Below are 20954 nucleotides of genomic sequence, written 5' to 3' on the forward strand. Positions count from 1 at the left end.
CATCGTTTCATCTTAGTGGCAATTGATTACTTCATCAAATGGGTCGAAGCAGCATCTTACGCCAATGTTACAAGATAAGTGGTTGTGAGGTTTATCAAGAATAACATCATTTGCCGATATGGTGTTCCCAGCAAGATCATTACTGACAATGGTTCGAACTTGAACAACAAAATGATGAAAGAATTATGTGAGGAATTCAAGATTGAGCATCATAACTCTTCTCCTTACAGACCAAAAATGAACGGCGCCGTTGAAGCTGCCAACAAGAACATTAAGAAGATTGTCCAGAAAATGGTCGTCACTTACAAAGACTGGCATGAAATGCTGCCATTTGCTTTACATGGGTACCGTACTTCAGTGCGTACTTCAACAGGGGCAACCCCTTTTTCTCTAGTATACGGCATGGAAGCTGTACTCCCCGTAGAGGTTGAAATACCATCAATGAGAGTCCTCATGGAGACTAAGTTATCAGAGGCTGAATGGTGTAAAAGCAGATACGATCAGTTGAACTTAATCGAAGAAAAACGTATGACAGCTCTATGCCATGGACAGTTATACCAAGCAAGGATGAAACAAGCCTTCAACAAAAAAGTTTGACCTCGTGAATTTCGAGAAGGTGACCTCATGCTTAAAAAGATCTTGTCTTTTCAACCAGATTCTAGGGGCATATGGCTCCTAATTACGAAGGCCCATATGTTGTCAAAAGAACATTTTCTGGCGGCGCCATGACTCTTGCAACCATGGATGGTGATGAACTCCCACATCCTGTGAATGCTGATGCAGTCAAGAAATACTTTGTCTAAAAAAAAAACAGCTCGGTAAGTTGAAAATCCGCAAAGGGCGACTTAGGCAAAAATAAGCGTCTCGGTGGACTGAAAACCCGAAAGGGCGGTCCAGGCAAAAATTAGAGACAATAAACAGAAAAAATTCATCCTGGTAGATTGAAAACCTGAAAGGGCAATCTAGGCAAAAATTAAGGATTTATGACAAAGTAACTGCATCAGTCCATACTTTGTCACCTGAAGAGTCTTTTTCATCAAAGGATCTTCGATCAAATCATCGCCAATCTGAAGCGACAAGCACAGTTGGAACTCAAAGTTGTTAGGGGGAATAGTGGTTATTGCTTTCAATGTAGCCTTTTCCGCATAATTACCATTTCCAACTTTTGTAAATACTCTATGGAATCACGCCTTTAGCTGGTTACCATCCTATTAAATAAATTTGAGCCTTGTGCCCATTTGTTTGCAATTATTGATTTCTTCTAGCTTGCAAAATGACGCTTTAATTGTGTTATTCACTTTTGAAAAAAAAGAGAAAAAAGTTTTAAATGAATTTACTTTTCTTTTTCAAAATAAAAGCGAAACTTTCCTTTGAGTGGTGAACAACCGAAGGAACATCAACATCTATCTCCATAGGATGAATCAAAGATTATGATAGGAAAAGCTCTTCTATCCCCAATGAAGAAGGTCTTTTATCCCCAGTGACGAAGATTTTCTATCTCCAGTGAAGAAGTTCTTCCATCTCAATAAGAAAAGATGCTTATCTTCCTCAGAGAAGTTTAAAGCACGCAACACCATTCATCAACTGTATTATCTGCACCGTGTTGAAGAACATTTGCCAAGTATCTGGTTGTATTGCGACGTCGGTCCGTCTCCAGTATACACTTCTTTGTCCGTCAATTTCGTCAGTATGCATGCTACATTCATGACATTCATCATTCTTACATATTTGCATCATTTATGCATTCTTGCATTTTTCAATGTTTGCTTCGAAATCATTTGTTCAGGATATATTTATCCCAAAAAAGAAAAGAAAGAAGAAAGAAAAAAAAAAGAAGAAAAAAGAAACAGGTATGGGCATGTCATCTCTCCAGTAGGTTGTCACCCATAAGCAAAAAGAACATTTTCTTTCTCCAGTTCCCCACTGAGATCATTCCTCGTGGAAGAAGGTTGCTTCAGTCTTCTCCTCTCAAAACGAAAGATAAAATCCCGTTGAGTTCATTCCTCATGGGTACAAAGTCTTGTTTGACCGTTTCTTTCCAATTCATTCTTGGTTAGAACCCTGTCTTTACCAGAGATTCAAATTCCGATTCCTCAAATAGAGTCAAGAAAAGTTGAACCATAAACAATAGCCTCATCATCTGAGCAGTTTATGTCTCTTCCAAAAGACTTTTCCTCTCTAGGAAATCAATCATGAAGACCACGTGACAATCAGGGCCTTATTACTGTTCACAAGGCTGAATAACCAGTAATTTCCCTAGCAAAGTCTCCAGGATCATTTTATCACTCGGCTGATAATTGATTTTGTCTTCAGAACCGCTATCACGAGGCTGGTAGTCGATAACCTTTCGTTCTGGTTATATTATTTAACAGGTCTATCACCATGCTGATAGTCGGTAATATTAACCGAACCTTTGAAACTCTTTTTACCATGTCAAGTCTATCACCATGCTGATAGTCGGTAATATAGTTTCATACCTTTCACCTTTGCATTATTAAACAAGTCTATCCCCATGCTGATAGTCGATAATGTCGATAGGTAAGCTTTTCTTACAAAGTTATCATTCCCCGGTGAAGCATACACTTGCTTTCCCGAAGAGAAAAACGGATTCTCTTTCTAAAACGGATTGAGACATCCTTCCCGATCTCTTTTCCACAATGGAGTCAGTTCTTGATATCCCCTTGGTAAGATATCCTTGCATCATTTGCAATTTTGGTATCTTAGGTCCAAAATTTGCGTCTTCTGATATTTAAGTCTCATCCACCCTATCAAAACGAAGATTTTCAATCTTCATGTCTCAGGTTGAAGAAACTTAAATAGGGGCATCTGTCATACCCCAATTTTTGACCTAAGATACCATCTTATATCATCTGCATATGCATCATTTGCATCTCTAACAAATTGCATATCTTGTGTTTGTTACTTGTGACTCAGCAGGATTTAAACAAGAAATCACTCATCAGTACAAGTAACAACCAATTAGGGTTTTGTTCTCCCTTCATCTCAAAGGAATTATCTTCATCAACAATCAACATTTGGTCCTCAAAAATCCATTTCAACAAGCTCAAAGGCTCTGAATCGATTAGATTAGGGTTTTGACTGAAGATAGCATACTCCTAATTTTTACTCAGGATTTGACCTAATGACCTAGGACATGACCTCAAGACCCCAAGTACATCATTTTGACCTAATCCATTGGCTCAGGACATCTCCTATACCAGGATTGATCAACAGTGAAATTTCAAATCATCAGATTAGGGTTTTGAACTATCAGGGACTGAAATCAGGGATCACAGGGAAACCCTGAAAAGCTCCAGGGGATCACTCAAAGGTTTCAATTATCTTCAAATAATCCCTATGACAATATCCAATGGAAATTACATCTCAATTCAAGATCCACAGTCATCAATCTCATCAGGTCGACAATTAGGGTTTTTGACGTAATTCACCTGAACCACTGACTTTTTAATCAGAACATGGTGCCACAACTTAAACAATGGCTCAAGGTCCTCTAATAATTCAATGTGATCCACTCATACCATTCATTTGGTGAGGATAGCCTGCTTTATTTAAAATCTCTAGAAACGCGATTCGTCTGAAAAAGTCAACTGTAGAAGATCACCATTGACTTTTGGGGAATTTTGGTCAACCATGACTTTTGAAATTTTTAATCATCAATATATGATATATGAAGTCATTTGATCAAGAAAAATAAAGAAAATCAATCAAGAATCAAAAAGTCAAAAGTTTGACTTTCATACTTAGAAAAATTTCTAAGTGTTTTTCAATGATTTTTTCCAAACTTTGGAAGGGAATAACTCAAAATTTCACCTACAAACTGAAAAAAACTTCCAACATGAAAGTTGTAGATTTTGATCCAATAAACAACTTTGTCACATAAAATGATTTTCCAAAAGATCAACCATTTAAGAGATATGGAGCTTCAAAGTTGGTATCTTTTGAAAATTTCACTTAAAATCTCACTTTCTTCAAAGTTCATGGATCTTTTTCACCCATTTCCTTAAAGGTCTTGAAGAAACTTTCAACTAGGGTTTTGAAGTGTGTAACATGAGCTTTCCAAAATATCCAAGAGCATGAAAAAATGTGGAGCATAGCTATGGCTTTGAATGATGCATTTAGTGATCATTTTCACTTGAAATTTCAAGTCATTTTGCCAAAGTTTTGAACCATATGGTCTATGATCCAAGTAATGATGCATAGATGCAATAATTGGAAGATATTTTCTTATTTAAGACAGATGGGAAAGAGATAAGAAGCATAGCCAATTTTAACCATGGTTTAGGTTTTAACCATCTTGCATTTAATGTGAAAGATTCCATTTTATCTCCAAATGCCAAATCACCATTCTTTGATCAACTTGCAAAGCTCTGCATTCAGAATCCTTGGCCTATAAATAGAGGTTCAAATCACTCTTCAAATCACACCAAAACCTCATAATCATAGGTTTTCTCTCTTCTTTCTTAAGTTGCAAGTTTCATGAGTTTCTAAGAGGAAGAATTGCAATTTCCATCTCTTGCAATTTCTGAGCAAAGTGTTGCTTCTAACACTTCCTAAACATCATATGGAAGTTGTTTGATTCACTCACATACCCCAAAACACCTCAAATCTCAGAATCACTCTTCAACCTCCATATGAACATAAAATGAGCCTTATCATGCCAAAATCCATTCAAGCTCAATTCTGTCCAAACTAACACTTCCAACACCTCATATATGTCACATATGAACTATCCAAACACTCACATATAGCCTAAAACATCAGAATCATCAAGCTCGATCCTTACTCCAAGCAACTGCAGATCGGCTCCCATGGCTTTGCTCAGATGAATTCAGTTCACTCCAAGCATCCAGACATGTTCCATAATCATCATTGAAGCTATCCAGATCATTACAAAGCATCTGTAACACCCCTAGCTCGAAACTCAATCTCCAGTTTGGCCGTTTTTGAAGAATTAGGGTTCTTCGTGTTCATCAGAAAATCAATGGCCTTAGAGTGAAAATAAATGAAATTAAATGGCACCATTGTGTTCCTTGTGAAAAATCGAGCAAGATAGGCTATTCACTTGATCCAAACAACTCAGTTTAAAGAATTTTCAAAATCAAATGGGGATGGTGTTCTTGGCGCCATTTTCTGTTCAGAAATTTCAAATGTTAGTTTTAAATATAATTGAATGAAAATGTGTATATTACAAGTTGCGCGCACAGCTCAGTTGGCAAGTGTTTTGGTTGGTGAGAGAGAGGGCGTGAGTTCAAACCCTGGCGTTTTATCACTTATTTTCTTCACTTTTCTTTACAACTTCATCAATTAATTGAACCAATCAAAATTCATCATTTCCACTTCATTTTTTGCACACTCTTTGTTTAATATATATATTTTATGAACATCCAAAAAAATCACAAAAAAATATTTATTTAATACATTTTTAAATAGGTTTAAAATGACATGTTTTTAAGTGTTTTTAAATACTTTAAAAAATTGTTTTTTCATTTGATTTTTTTTCAAAATTAACTACTTGTAAATATTTTGTGATCAAAACCCTAATCATTTAGGTATTAATTAAGTATAATCTTTGCTTTCATCTTAATTAAATTGATTTCTTACAAAAATTTCAAACCGTTAAAAAAACAAGCGATCACCGTTTTAAAACAAATAAACCTTTTCTTTTTGATTTTTCTTTTCAAAAACTCTTGATTAAATCTTTGGATTGATCAATTGATTTTCAAAACAACTGGGCCTCTCGAATATTAGAGAGTATAAGTCCCTTTCCTTTTCTTTGTACAGTTTTTCTTTAAACAGAAAACTTCTTTCAAAACAAAAACTTTCAAACTGTTTTCAAAACCTCGCGCTTTTAAACAAAACAATCAACCATGTTTTATAAAATAAAACATGGGCCTCCACATAGGTATAAGTCCCATTCCCTTACATGAAATTAGGTATTTCATTGTACATACACTTTTTTTGTACATACCTCGATCAATTTGTTTTTTAACTTCGAATAACAAATCAAAAATGAAGGTTTTCTTTAAATCTTCCCAAAAATACCATGGGCCTCCATGTAGGTATAAGTCCCAAGCCCTCTTGTAAATACTTGTTTACATAGATTTTGAATAAACTCAATGGGCCTCTCCCCGAGTATAAGTCCCGAGCCCCCGTGCATACAAATGGATCATCCTTACAGGTATATTTCCTTCATAAACTCCATTGTATACACACACCTTGTCATATATAACTGTTCATACTTGTTCATATTTGTTCATGTACTTGTTCATATTTGTTCGTACTTGTTCATATTTGTGATCGTGTTATATATACTTGTTCAACTTAGTACAACACTAGGTTCCCCATAGCCTCCTATTGGGCTTCGTGCAAAGAATCTCCCCTAGTTTAGGTTAGGACATAGAGTATGGTTTCCCGGTGAAATCGCTCTAAGAGCTCAAACAAACTATACCATGCCTCCTCTTGGGCTTCGTACAAACGACTTCTCCCTCCCATAGCCTCCTCTTGGGCTTACAATGCAAGGACCCTCGATTGTCCCTCCCATAGCCTCCTCTTGGGCTTACAATGCAAGGACCCTCGGATAGCCTCCTCTTGGGCTGTGTACAAGGACCCACGGGCTTCTTATAAGCATCCCCAATATCCAAATCAAATACCCTAGGAGATTAGACATTTATCATCTCTATGATAGGAGTATCTCTTCTATATCATCACAAACAATCAATCAATCAAACTTTTTTTTGCCACAAGGCTGGCTAATCAATCAAACCGTTTTGCCACCAGGCTGGCTGATTAATCAAAGTTTTTGTCACAAGGCTAACTTCATTGAAACTTTTGCCACAAGGCTGGTTGATTAATCCAAACTTTTTGTCACAAGGTTGACTTCATTGAAAGTTTTTGCCACAAGGCTGGCTAAACAAAAAAACATCTTTATCATTCTAAGCGCCATAAGTGGCACAGCCCAGGGCTTATAATGAAAAGATTTCAAGCAAAATCAAACAGATGTATGTGATGATATAGATTAGATACATCGAACATTTAGATGACATTTGTCTCTTATCCTTTGCTTCCACTAGCATAAGTGGGAACTACGATTGCTCTGACTTTCTCAACATCCCTTTGAGAATACGTAGGCACAAGGTCGTATCCTTGGCGAGCAAAACTTCTCCCTCAAACCACTCAAACCTTAGCACCCGTAGACCCCGAGCTACAGATGCTCTGATTCCCTCTAAGGGATATGTATGCAGAGGATCGCGATGATCTTTGCGAGCATAATCAAACAAACACCTTAGGTCCCACCTATCTCACAACAGAACCTCTCAATAACATAGAATGAAAAACATAACAAAGAAGCCCATAGAGTACTATAGATACGTTGGGCGCTAATACCTTCCCTTCGTATAACCAACCCTCTTTCCCGAAATCTCTCCCCCCACTTTTAAGGTTATTGCAGCTTTTTTCCTTTTCCTACTTTGGAAATAATAAAAAGTTTGGTCGTGACAAAAACAAAGAAAAATCTTTTTATTAAGCACTCGAGCCCAAAGAAGGCATCAGGTGTCTCATCCCACAAAACCAACGATTTTTCACGCGACACACACCAGCTTATATTCACATTTGGTGATCCATTTATTTTCTCACAAGAAATCTCAATCTGATTCAAATCCTGAACTAGATACAACTCAAGATCACGAAACCTGAAAGGTGGATGAGTCCTCAAATCAAACAGCCATACATGATCTGTCACCATTTCTGAAAAGCCTCTTGGTATTTCCAATTCATAAACTTCTTCACCGTTTATATAAAATCGGATTTCGCAACTGAAACTCTTCTTCATTTCACTCTCTATCGCAAGCGCGAAACATAAAATGATCGGTGGAAAATTTTCATGCACCCAAAAGGTCATATATTCTCCTTCGCGGATGTGATTAAACCATTCTGGAATCCTTGTTCCCGGAACCATAATTTCTAACTCACATGCCTCAAAAGTTTCCTGTTATAAATTATTCACAAGTACAAGGATTCGGTTAAAAAAATTTCCAAATAGTTCTTAGTATATAAATCGTTTAAGAATGAGACGAACCTGGCTTAGTAACAATTTTGATGACTCTACAGTCAATGATATGCAGTTTCTTGCATTAATAAATTGCGAATTGGGAGGAATGCAAGGAATTTCTCGGAGTTCTTTGCAGTCGTCTAAGTGAAGCATTTGCAATGAATCATATTCTTGTATGCATCTTGGAAGAGTAAGAAAATTATTTCCCGAAAGGACTAACAATGACAAATTTGGGAAACATTTGAAAATTATGGGAAGATCTTCATCAATAAGTCCACAGTTTTCTAGATTCAATGAATGAACATTTCCAAATGTAAGAGTAGATTCTCCTAATTCTCTCAATTTTGTCAAGAAGCTTCTCAATTAAGGACAACCTTCAATATCAAGGTTTCTAAGATTCTGCAACATATCAATGTTTTCAGGAAGTTCCTTGAGACGCAAGCAAGATGTCATGCTTAATTCTTCAAGAGCAACAAGGTTTGCAATGGAAGGAGGAAATTCTTCAATACCAGTTCCTTCAATTGAAATAGATATGAGATTTTCCATTTTCGCCAAAATTGTTGGAAAAGTTTGAAGACTTGAGCACCAGTTAAGAATTAGAGTTTTCAAGGATGTCAATTTGATAGCTTGTGGAAAATCTTTAAGTTTCGTGCATCCGTAAGCCCTTAACTTGGTAAGGTTCTCAAGAAATCCAAGAGAGTCATCAATTTTTTCTAGATTTGTACAATAGTCAAGATTTAGTTCTGTTAAATTTGGGGCACTTGAAACGTCCGGTAGCTTTGTTAAGAATTCACAGTGACTCAAATATATAGAAGTCAAAGAATCGAAATGCTGCAAATCAGAAAAATTAGATTTAACATAAGTAAATTATTAGAATTTTGGTTGTGACTAATTCAACCCTTAAAAAACCGGCATATAACGTAGGAACTTCCCCACTTATAAATACAGATTTAAACTATATCTCATTCAATATAGGACTCCTGACACACCCTCTCACAATTAAGATTGGACATCTGGAGCGTGGCTCGATTAGTCTGCTAGAAGTAACCAATTAGAAGGTGGCCTAATGGATCTTGGATAGGCTTAGCACCATCTTAGAATTTAGATTCAATCGTTTAAATTACATCTCATTCAACATAGGAATTTTGACACACGCTCTCACATCCATCCAGGACTGGACATCTGAAGCGTGACTCGACTGGCCTGCTAGTAATAACCTAATAGAAGGTGGCCAAATGGATCTTGGTTAGACTCTAAAACCATCTTGAAATTCAACCCTTACAAAACCGACTAGTTAGGTGAAGACTTCCTCACTTATAACCACATATTCAAACCACATTTCATCCAATGTAGAGAGAAATGCATAAAATAATAACATATGAAACCTAACCTTGAATGGTTCTTGCAATGTAAAGCGACTGCGCGACAAGTTGAGTGCAACAAGTTTCTTTGGGTGAAAAGTCGATGGCAAAGATGATGAAGGATATTCCATCCAATCAAGCAACCTTAAACTGTTTGGAAGATTTTGAGGGCTTCCATAAAAGTGTCCATTTCTAACTATAAGAATTTTGAGATTTTTCATATTTTTGAAGGAATCATCTTTCAAGTGTACCATATATTGATCAGGGAGATCTATCATCATGCCTTGAATTCTGTAAGACCCCTTTAAGAGAAAAATTACAATTTGATGCAAATAAGTTGTTTATTCTATAATGACTCATGTTAAACAAAACAATGGGAATAACATAGAATTGATGGTGCTTACCGAACTTTCGGTTAGTACTTCAATAACATCCTCATGATTCCATATCCTACTCCGTTTTCCAGGCTCTAATGGCGAAACTTCTCTAACAACTTCCCTGCCCATGTACTGTAACACCCATATATAATTACATGCATCAAATCATATAAATATACATGAATCCAAGTATTTGGTACTGAAATACCAATAAGTTCCTAGTCAACACATTATACATATTAATGCCCAAATACAAAAGTCCTACACAATGGCATAATACATACAAGATGTTCAAAAGTAAAATACTAAGAACTAGATCAAACAATGATCTCAAAAGAACTCCACAACGGAAGCTTCGCCATATCCAAAATAAGTACAAGGAATAAGGAAATCAAACTTCTTTCTCCTTACCCTTCGCGGAACCTGTAGTACCTGAAATCAATATATAATGGGGTGAGATATAAAATCCCAGTGAGTTCCCTATCCTATGGATCCTCTCGGCTTTACAAGGTTCTAACCTATAAGTCTCAAGTCATGAAGAACTAGACCTTGAGTCCTCACACTATCATTATATGGAATCATACTTAAAGTTCAACAACTCAACGCAAGATTACTAATCGGAAACCAATACCAAGGCATCCCCATATTCCCGTCCCCTTCTACGTCTAGGAGGTGGCACGAGTCATGGATCCTTTGGAAAAATCTTGACATACGACATGGATTCGGACTCATGAGCCTTTCCCCATGAATCGTCACTTCACATGGCCCGTACACCATCACAAGTCTCTACCCGTAGGTTCCATTCGTACACAACAGCGGGAATCAAACCTGCCAAGATTATTGTGCCTCTCTGCACGGTGAATGCCTGTTAGCATTCAAAGGAAAAATAAAGAAATAAAGAAAATACAACGGTTCCGATTAATACATCAACAATGGTGATCGCTTCCGCAAACCACTAGGCCTGTTAGCCTTTCCTCATAAGATTCCAACACGTATGTTCCATATAATGTCTCATCCTAGGTTTCTTTGTTAAGCTACACAACCTAACAATTCCTAGTTTTCCTCACTTATTCTTTATTCACATAACAATGTAGTTATTTAACCCTCTTGATATAAACACATATAACAAGGTATTACCAAATCCACCTGCAATAGAACTCAAACAACAATTATAGAGTACATAAGCATCATACCAAGAGCATAACGTCCTCATGGTTCCACAATCTACACTACTACAAGGTACACACTCCTAGCCTATTACTGCTTCGAACGGCGGTTAAAACAGTTTTACGGTTAAAAGGTTACGATTGAAACAATGTTCATTAATCTAAGAAAATTTGGTTAAGAAAGCTTCAGTTCGCGCCGCGCAACAACTAGGTCGCGCCGCGAACCCTCTGGCAGAAGCAAACCATCATAATTTCCAACAATGTTCGCGCCGCTAACTAATCTACGCGCCGCCAACCTCTGGCAGTAGCAAAACTCTAAGGATTTCCAAACTGTTCGCGCCGCGACACCCAGTACGCGCCGCGTACTGAAGGCAGAAGCAAAACCCCTAAAAACCTGCATAGTTCGCGCCGCGCAGCCCCGTTCGCGCCGCGAAGCGCGCGAGAACTCAGTTCTCAGCTCTGCCTCATACACAGATCCATGGTTCAAAACCATCTAAATCCATTCACACTTGTTCCAGATCATAATAAGGCATAGATACAACCTATAGATGATATATTTATGGATTGCAAACACTTATTCATAATCATAGATGAATTCGATCCAAAACCTAGATTTCCTCTATACAAAATCCCTAAATCAAAACTTATGATTTCTCATCCACAATCAAAGCTATAAGTTCTAACTAGAACCCACCTCGATTAAGAGTCGTTGATGTCGAAGATGAGTTGATTCGGCGGAGAAATGGTGAAGATCCAAGCTTTTCTCCTCTTTCTCCTCTTGCTCTTCCTTCTCTCTACTTCTTCTCTCTATCTTTCTCTTTTTTTTGATGTAGAATGAAGAAGAAAAGCAAAAGGAAAGGATATAAGAAAATATCTTAAGTTACACTACTAACTTAATGTCCAAAGTATCTCTAACGTATCAATTGATAAAACCTCAGTGTCAGTTAATACATTAGAGCATTTAATTAATACGGGGTATTACATCCTCCCCCACTTAAATAGAAATTCGTCCTCGAATTTAAGAATTACCTGAAAAGGTGAGGGTAAGCATCCCGCATTTCCGATTCAAGTTCCCATGTAGCATCGCCCGGATGCGTCACATCCCACTGAACCTTGACAAGAGGAATCTCCTTGTTGCGTAACACTTTAGTCTCTCTTCCTACGATACGGCTCGGTAAGGGTTCAAAAGTCAAATCTGATTCTATCTCAATTGCATCTGGTAACACCGGCTGGAGAGGATCGGGAATAAACTTCCTCAGTTGAGACACGTGGAAAACATCATGCATTTCTGATAGAGAAGGTGGTAAGGCTAAACGGTAAGCTACTTCACCAATCCTCTCTAGAACCTCATACGGTCCCACGTATCTCGGACTTAACTTCCTTGACTTAAATGGTCCTTTCAACCTCAACCTCGGAGTAACTTTCAAAAATACATGGTCACCTTCCATAAACTCCAAAGGCCTCCTACGGTTATCCGCATAACTCTTCTGACGATCCTGTGCTTGTTTAACCTTCTCACGAATCATTCTAATCTTGTCCGTGGTCTCTTGAATAATTTCGGGTCCCAAAATTCTATCATCACCAACTTCTGACCAACACAACGGCGTTCTACATTTTCTCCCATACAATGCCTCATAAGGTGCCATACCGATACTCGCATGATAACTATTATTGTATGCAAATTCAATCAATGGTAAAAGCTCCTTCCAATTTCCTCTACTTTCAAGCACACAAGCTCTTAACATATCTTCCAAGGTTTGTATCGTTCGTTCCGTTTGACCATCCGTTTGAGGGTGGTTCGACGTGCTCAAACATAATTTAGATCCCATCGCTTGTTGAAAAGCTCTCCAAAACCTTGAAGTAAACTTTGGATCTCTATCCGACACAATACTAGAGGGTACACCGTGCAACTTCACAATCTCTGCGACAAACAACCGTGCAAGATGACTTGCCTTGTAAGTAGTCTTCACGGCTAAGAAATGTGCAGATTTCGTCAACCGATCTACAATCACCCAAATAGAATCATATCCACCTTGAGTACGAGGTAAACTAACCGCAAAATCCATTGAAATACTATCCCACTTCCATATTGGAATCTCTAGTGGTTGTAACAATCCACCCGGCCTTTGATGTTCAATCTTTACTTGTTGGCACACCGCACACTCTGATACGTACACTGCGACATCTCTTTTCATTCCGGACCACCAATAATCCCCTTTTAAATCTTGGTACATTTTTGAAGAACCCGGATGTATAGTGAAAGCACCCTTGTGAGCTTCATCCAAAATCCTTCTTTTCAATAACGCATCATCCGGAACACAAATCCTCTGATTAAACATAATCACCCCATCTGTAGCTCGAGTAAAACCTGGTTGAACCAACACCTCTTGTAACTTAGTATCAGACGCTTGTGCTTGTTGGATGTCGTTTCTCAAAGTAGAATTAACATTCAAGTTTCCCATCAATACTCCATTTTGGGTCCAAACAAATTGAAGGTTGAGATCTCGAAATTTCTCCAATAATGCATACTCTGACATCATTAATTCGGCCCTCTTTAACACCTTCCGACTCAAAGCATCCGCCACTTTATTTGCTTTGCCTGGATGATACTTCAAGTCAAAATCATAATCCTTTAAGTATTCCATCCACCGCCTCTGACGCATATTCAACTCCTTCTGGTCGAATAGGTACTTTAAGCTCTTGTGGTCGCTGAACATTTCAAAATGAACTCCATACAAGTAATGACGCCACACCTTCAGAGTAAAAACAACCGCAGCCAATTCTAAATCATGAGTTGGATAATTCTCTTCGTGAACCTTTAACTGTCGAGATGTGTATGCTACCACCTGACCATCCTGCATCAAAACCCCTCCTAATCCTTTCTTGGAAGCATCGCAAAATACTTCATAGGACTTATTTGGGTCAGGAACGATCAAAACAGGAGCAGTCGTCAATCTTTCCTTCAAGCCCATGAAACTCTGTTCACACCCCGAATCCCAATCATAAGGACACTCCTTCCGAGTAAGTCTAGTCATTGGTAAAGCCAATTGAGAAAACCCTTTTATAAATCTTCTGTAGTAGCCGGCTAAGCCCAAGAAACTTCGGACTTCTGAGACATTGCTCGGTCTCTCCCAATTAATTACCGCTTCGATTTTTGTCGGGTCCACTGCCACACCTCCTTGAGATATAACATGACCAAGAAATCTTACCTCTGTCATCCAAAACTCACACTTACTTAACTTAGCAAACAATTGATTTTCTTGCAGTACCGACAGAACAATCCTCAGGTGTTCTTCGTGCTCTTGTGGAGTACGAGAATAAATAAGAATGTCATCGATAAAGACTACCACAAATTGATCTAAGTAAGGCTGAAATAACCGATTCATATAATCCATGAAAACAGCTGGAGCATTCGTAACACCGAAAGGCATCACCAAGAATTCGTAATGACCATAACGGGTTCTAAATGCAGTCTTTGACACATCTGAGCTCTTCACACGGATTTGGTGATAACCTGACCGCAAATCAATCTTCGAGAACACACAGGCTCCTTTCAATTGATCTAACAAGTCGTTTATCCTAGGCAAAGGGTATTTGTTCTTGATGGTGGCCTTATTCAACCGACGGTAATCAATACATAGTCTCATCCCACCATCCTTCTTCTTTACTAACAACACTGGAGCTCCCCACGGTGAGACACTAGGTCGCACAAAATGTTTAGCCATCAGTTCTTCCAATTGCCCCTTCAATTCTCTTAATTCAAGTGGTGCCATCCGATACGGAGAAACGGATATAGGAGCCGTTCCCGGTACCAGGTCAATAGAGAATTCCACTTCCCTTTCCGGAGGAAGAGAAATGACATCCTCGGGAAAAACATCGGGAAATTCTCTAACGACAGCAATTTGTGAAACCTCTAACTTGTCACCCGTCTCCTTAGTGAGAACCAACAGAACAGACTTCTCTTTCTCAAACAAGAAATTAATCATACCTACCGTACCTTCTAGTATAGTAGTCAACACATCCTTCGGAGTAGCTTCTTCAGTTGGAATAATGATTAACTTCTCCTCACACCCAATGAACACCGAATTAGCAGAAAGCCAATCCATTCCCAATACAACGTCTACCTTCTTAAGTGGTAAGCAAACAAGATCAATCTGGAAATTCCTACCACCCACAGATAACACACAATTTTCACACACCAACGGTGTCTCTACCATCTCATCCATAGCAGTAGTAACCGCCATAGGAGGAAATAAAGGAGTAGCTTGCAACCCAAGTCGCTTCATACATTGTAATGACACAAAAGAGTGTGTTGCTCCACAATCAAATAGAACAAAACAAGAATGCCCATTAATGAAACACGTACCCGCAATCAAAGAGTTATCACCCTTGGTCTTCTTAGCATCCAAGGTATAAACTCTACCAGTACCCCTTCCTTGAACTTGATTCCTATTCTGAGGACAATTCCTAGCCATATGCCCTTCTTGATGACAATGGAAACATTTCGCCCCTTCAAAGGCACATCTTCCAAGGTGATTCTTACCACAACTACGACACACCGGAGGTGCACTAGACCGAGGACCTTGCACTTGCTTTCCTTTGAAAGCTTGTGGCCTAGGTCGAAATTGTTGGCTTGGCCTTCCTCTTTCATGTTGATTCTTCTTCTTCAAATCTTCCTCGGCTTGAACTTTCTTCAAACTAGTCTCAGCCACATAACATTGTCGCAACAACTCCGTATAAGTAGTGAACTCCCTCTGGGACACACTATGTGAGATATCAGCCCTTAAACCAAACAGAAACTGGTCCACCTTCCAACCCTCATCAGGAGCATACGCGGCCTGCCTAGAGTAAGCAGCCAAAATTTCAAACTTCTCAGCATAAGTAGCTACTGACATATTGTCCTGCCTTAACTGCTGGAACTCCAATTCCTTCTTAGTCCTCAGTGAACTAGGAAAGTATTTCTCCATAAAAGTGGTCTTGAAATTCTCCCATTCCTTAGGTACTCCCTGAGTAGTCATCAAAGCAGAAGCACCCTTCCACCACCTCATAGCTGGACCTTTCAGCGAATGAGAAGCAAACACTACCTTGTCCTCTTCACTGCAATGCACGATCTCAAAGATTCCTTCTACATTGGCCACCCACTCATGCGCCTTTATAGGATCTAATCCACCATGAAATTCCGGAGGATTCATGCGAATGAAATCCCTATAAGTCCCACCTACAGCTTCGGGCACAACCATTGGAACATTATGACCGCCATTCATCTGTTGCATCATCTGCAGCATGAACTGATTCTGCTGCTGTTGCATCTGTTGCATGAACTGGGGCCATGGAACATTCGCACTGCCATCCGGTGTATTCACTTGTGGAGGTCGTGTGGGGGGTCGACCACGAGTCCTGCGTCCGTCCGCCATGTTCCTGAAGGTTATCAAAATGGGATTAAGTTGATCAGGCTCAATGCCATAGTCATAACACAACAAAACTCATGGGAACACAACACATCTTGGACAGAAAGAAACACTTATAATATCTCATGGCTAGGTCGAGGATACGACCTGCTCTGATACCAACTGTAACACCCATATATAATTACATGCATCAAATCATATAAATATACATGAATCCAAGTATTTGGTACTGAAATACCAATAAGTTCCTAGTCAACACATTATACATATTAATGCCCAAATACAAAAGTCCTACACAATGGCATAATACATACAAGATGTTCAAAAGTAAAATACTAAGAACTAGATCAAACAATGATCTCAAAAGAACTCCACAACGGAAGCTTCGCCATATCCAAAATAAGTACAAGGAATAAGGAAATCAAACTTCTTTCTCCTTACCCTTCGCGGAACCTGTAGTACCTGAAATCAATATATAATGGGGTGAGATATAAAATCCCAGTGAGTTCCCTATCCTATGGATCCTCTCGGCTTTACAAGGTTCTAACCTATAAGTCTCAAGTCATGAAGAACTAGACCTTGAGTCCTCACACTATCATTATATGGAATCATACTTAGAGTTCAACAACTCAACGCAAGATTACTAATCGGAAACCAATACCAAGGCATCCCCATATTCCCGTCCCCTTCTACGTCTAGGAGGTGGCACGAGTCATGGATCCTTTGGAAAAATCTTGACATACGACATGGATTCGGACTCATGAGCCTTTCCCCATGAATCGTCACTTCACATGGCCCGTACACCATCACAAGTCTCTACCCGTAGGTTCCATTCGTACACAACAGCGGGAATCAAACCTGCCAAGATTATTGTGCCTCTCTGCACGGTGAATGCCTGTTAGCATTCAAAGGAAAAATAAAGAAATAAAGAAAATACAACGGTTCCGATTAATACATCAACAATGGTGATCGCTTCCGCAAACCACTAGGCCTGTTAGCCTTTCCTCATAAGATTCCAACACGTATGTTCCATATAATGTCTCATCCTAGGTTTCTTTGTTAAGCTACACAACCTAACAATTCCTAGTTTTCCTCACTTATTCTTTATTCACATAACAATGTAGTTATTTAACCCTCTTGATATAAACACATATAACAAGGTATTACCAAATCCACCTGCAATAGAACTCAAACAACAATTATAGAGTACATAAGCATCATACCAAGAGCATAACGTCCTCATGGTTCCACAATCTACACTACTACAAGGTACACACTCCTAGCCTATTACTGCTTCGAACGGCGGTTAAAACAGTTTTACGGTTAAAAGGTTACGATTGAAACAATGTTCATTAATCTAAGAAAATTTGGTTAAGAAAGCTTCAGTTCGCGCCGCGCAACAACTAGGTCGCGCCGCGAACCCTCTGGCAGAAGCAAACCATCATAATTTCCAACAATGTTCGCGCCGCTAACTAATCTACGCGCCGCCAACCTCTGGCAGTAGCAAAACTCTAAGGATTTCCAAACTGTTCGCGCCGCGACACCCAGTACGCGCCGCGTACTGAAGGCAGAAGCAAAACCCCTAAAAACCTGCATAGTTCGCGCCGCGCAGCCCCGTTCGCGCCGCGAAGCGCGCGAGAACTCAGTTCTCAGCTCTGCCTCATACACAGATCCATGGTTCAAAACCATCTAAATCCATTCACACTTGTTCCAGATCATAATAAGGCATAGATACAACCTATAGATGATATATTTATGGATTGCAAACACTTATTCATAATCATAGATGAATTCGATCCAAAACCTAGATTTCCTCTATACAAAATCCCTAAATCAAAACTTATGATTTCTCATCCACAATCAAAGCTATAAGTTCTAACTAGAACCCACCTCGATTAAGAGTCGTTGATGTCGAAGATGAGTTGATTCGGCGGAGAAATGGTGAAGATCCAAGCTTTTCTCCTCTTTCTCTTCTTGCTCTTCCTTCTCTCTACTTCTTCTCTCTATCTTTCTCTTTTTTTTGATGTAGAATGAAGAAGAAAAGCAAAAGGAAAGGATATAAGAAAATATCTTAAGTTACACTACTAACTTAATGTCCAAAGTATCTCTAACGTATCAATTGATAAAACCTCAGTGTCAGTTAATACATTAGAGCATTTAATTAATACGGGGTATTACATCTTGAATCTAATCGTGCATTCTCAATAGATTATATTCATCAATACTCACAAGAGATCGATCCGTAAGTACACTGATACCGAATTTCGGAAAGAAGCCACAAGCTTGAAGTGTCTTTTCGACATATTCAACAGTCTCACCCTTGAAGAAACAAGCTATATCCAAGAAAATCTCCTTTTCATTCTCTTCTAAATTATCAAAAGTGACTCTAAGTACATTTTGAACTTCTTTATTAGGAATCTTTTCGTATTTCGCCAATGCAGATTTCCATTCATCAACTGTTTTACCAAACAAATTACATCCCATCACTTTCAAAGCCAATGGAAGTCCTTCAGCATAAAGCACAACGTTGTTCGAAATCTCCATATACTCCTTATCACTTGCTTTTCTTTTGAATGCATTCCATGTAAAGAGTTCAAAAGCTTCTTCATGATTCAATTTCTTTACCTCATATGTTTTATCAACTAGATGAGAAGCTAACAACTGTTTATCTCTTGTTGTTATGATTACTACACTTCCGAAACCGAACCAATCGCGTCCTCCTGCTAATGCTTGAAGCTGTTCAAACTTATCAACATCATCAAGAATCAAAAGTACTTTTTGGCAACATAATCTCTTCTTTATAATTGGAATTCCTTTATAAACATTTCCTAGCTTAATGTTTTTTTTACCAACTGTTTCATAAAGAAGTGTTTCTTGAAGTTGAACTAAGCCTTGTCTTTGAGTTGAACTTTCTCTTATATCAGTAAGAAAACTAGTGACTTCAAAGTGATTAGCAATTGAGTTGTACAATGCTCTTGCAATTGTTGTTTTGCCTATTCCTCCATGTCCATGAATTCCAAAGAAAGAAACTTCTTCAATAGGCTTTTCAAATTGCAAAAGTGATTTTACTTCGGATATGCGAGTTTCTAGTCCAACCGGATGCTCCGCAATATGCAAAAGGGTGTTATTTAATTTGCTACAAACCTCATCAATGATCCTTAGGATAAGCTCATATTCATACCTACCAAGTTACAAATTCAAACACAATTACTATCATGGTTTTAAAAATCGATCCGTGTAGGAAATTTGGGCCGCGACATCAAGGTTTTTGATGTCGGGACAAAATGATCTATAAATAAATCAGACATCAAGGTTTTAAAAGTCGTTGATTTATAAATATTAACAACTTGTTTATATTAATGATTAAATATAAATAAATGTTGTCGCCAGATTCAACAAGCACATATTAGTTTTTGATTTCTGAACAAAATGATCTATATGATCAAGTTTATAAATAATGGTTGGCTTTTGCGAGTTTGGTCATTATAAGTGTTGCAACACTGATTGCGGTCGTCGCTGAATGAATTAACCATAATTTATTATTTATCATAAAAACAGTGAAAAACCATTTTGTCACAGCCGTTTTTGCAGTAACGAATTGTTTTTTAAAATCGTGTCTATGATGTAAATTAGAATAGATACATGAACAAAAAGAAGAATATATATGTTTTAACATACCCATGGCCATTTTTTAAGCTCCAACCTGACAAATTGGCTGCATCAAACAAAGCTTTTTTCCACTTGTTCAACCTTTGAGCATCACCCTTGAATGTGACTTCATGTTTAGCCATTGCTATTCCAAAGCTTCCTCTTTGATGCCTAATCCAAGAAGGGTCAACATAGTAGAAAACCGGAAAAACCAACTGTCCTTTTGATTTCCAACACTCAAGAATCATGGCAAGCTCATCAAGACACCAAGTTGAGGAAGTAGTGGCGGAGCCAGGAATTTTATGCAGCCTGGGCAAAAAATTTATACTATTGATTATTCATTTGTTTTAATTTTCACATCCTATTTGTACTAATTTTGCCACTAATTTTGCCCCTGATTTTGTCTAAAAATTGACTATTAAATTGGAGAGAGTACAAAGAAAATAGGGGTTGAGCCCGGGCGCCTGCCCGGGCTAGCTGGGCCTTGGCTCCGCCCCTGTGAGGAAGCATAGTTTTCGGAAAACACAATGATTGAAATCCTAGATTCTTCAAATGGCTGTGATAAGAGATGGAGATATTTGTTCTCCTCTTCTAAGCTTCTCATCATCAACGAAAACATTGATACCCTTTTGGTGTAAGCCATGATAGAGAGAGCCTGTGAAACTTGTCCTTGTATCTTCACCTCTAAAACTAAGGAACACATCATAATTCCATCCGTGTATCATGGTTTTCACTACAAATATCAAACACAGATAGAACTTTAGGCTGAGTCGCGGACTAGGTCGCAGATTGTTAATACCATTTTCGTAAATGAAAACTAATGGTTGACTTTGAGGTGCTATTTCTAGCAAATGTTTCTCTTTCTTTTGAGTTTGAACAATGAACTAATAAAAATATGAGAAATACTCAACTTACTAAGAATACAC

General features: G+C 38.4%; 1 protein-coding gene across 1 annotated transcript; it reads right to left on the reverse strand.

The window, feature by feature from the left end:
- Positions 1-18567: 18567 nt before the first annotated feature.
- Positions 18568-20731, reverse strand: LOC131613632 (disease resistance protein RUN1-like). The gene is made up of 3 exons (XM_058885284.1): positions 20536-20731; positions 20059-20308; positions 18568-19561 (listed from the first exon to the last, which is right to left on the reverse strand). Exons 1-3 carry the CDS (start codon positions 20729-20731, stop codon positions 18568-18570), a joined length of 1440 nt encoding a protein of 479 aa, XP_058741267.1.
- Between the last annotated feature and the right edge of the window lie 223 nt (positions 20732-20954).

Source organism: Vicia villosa, linkage group LG6 (genome assembly GCF_029867415.1).
Source record: "Vicia villosa cultivar HV-30 ecotype Madison, WI linkage group LG6, Vvil1.0, whole genome shotgun sequence".
NCBI classification, from domain to species: Eukaryota; Viridiplantae; Streptophyta; class Magnoliopsida; order Fabales; family Fabaceae; genus Vicia; species Vicia villosa.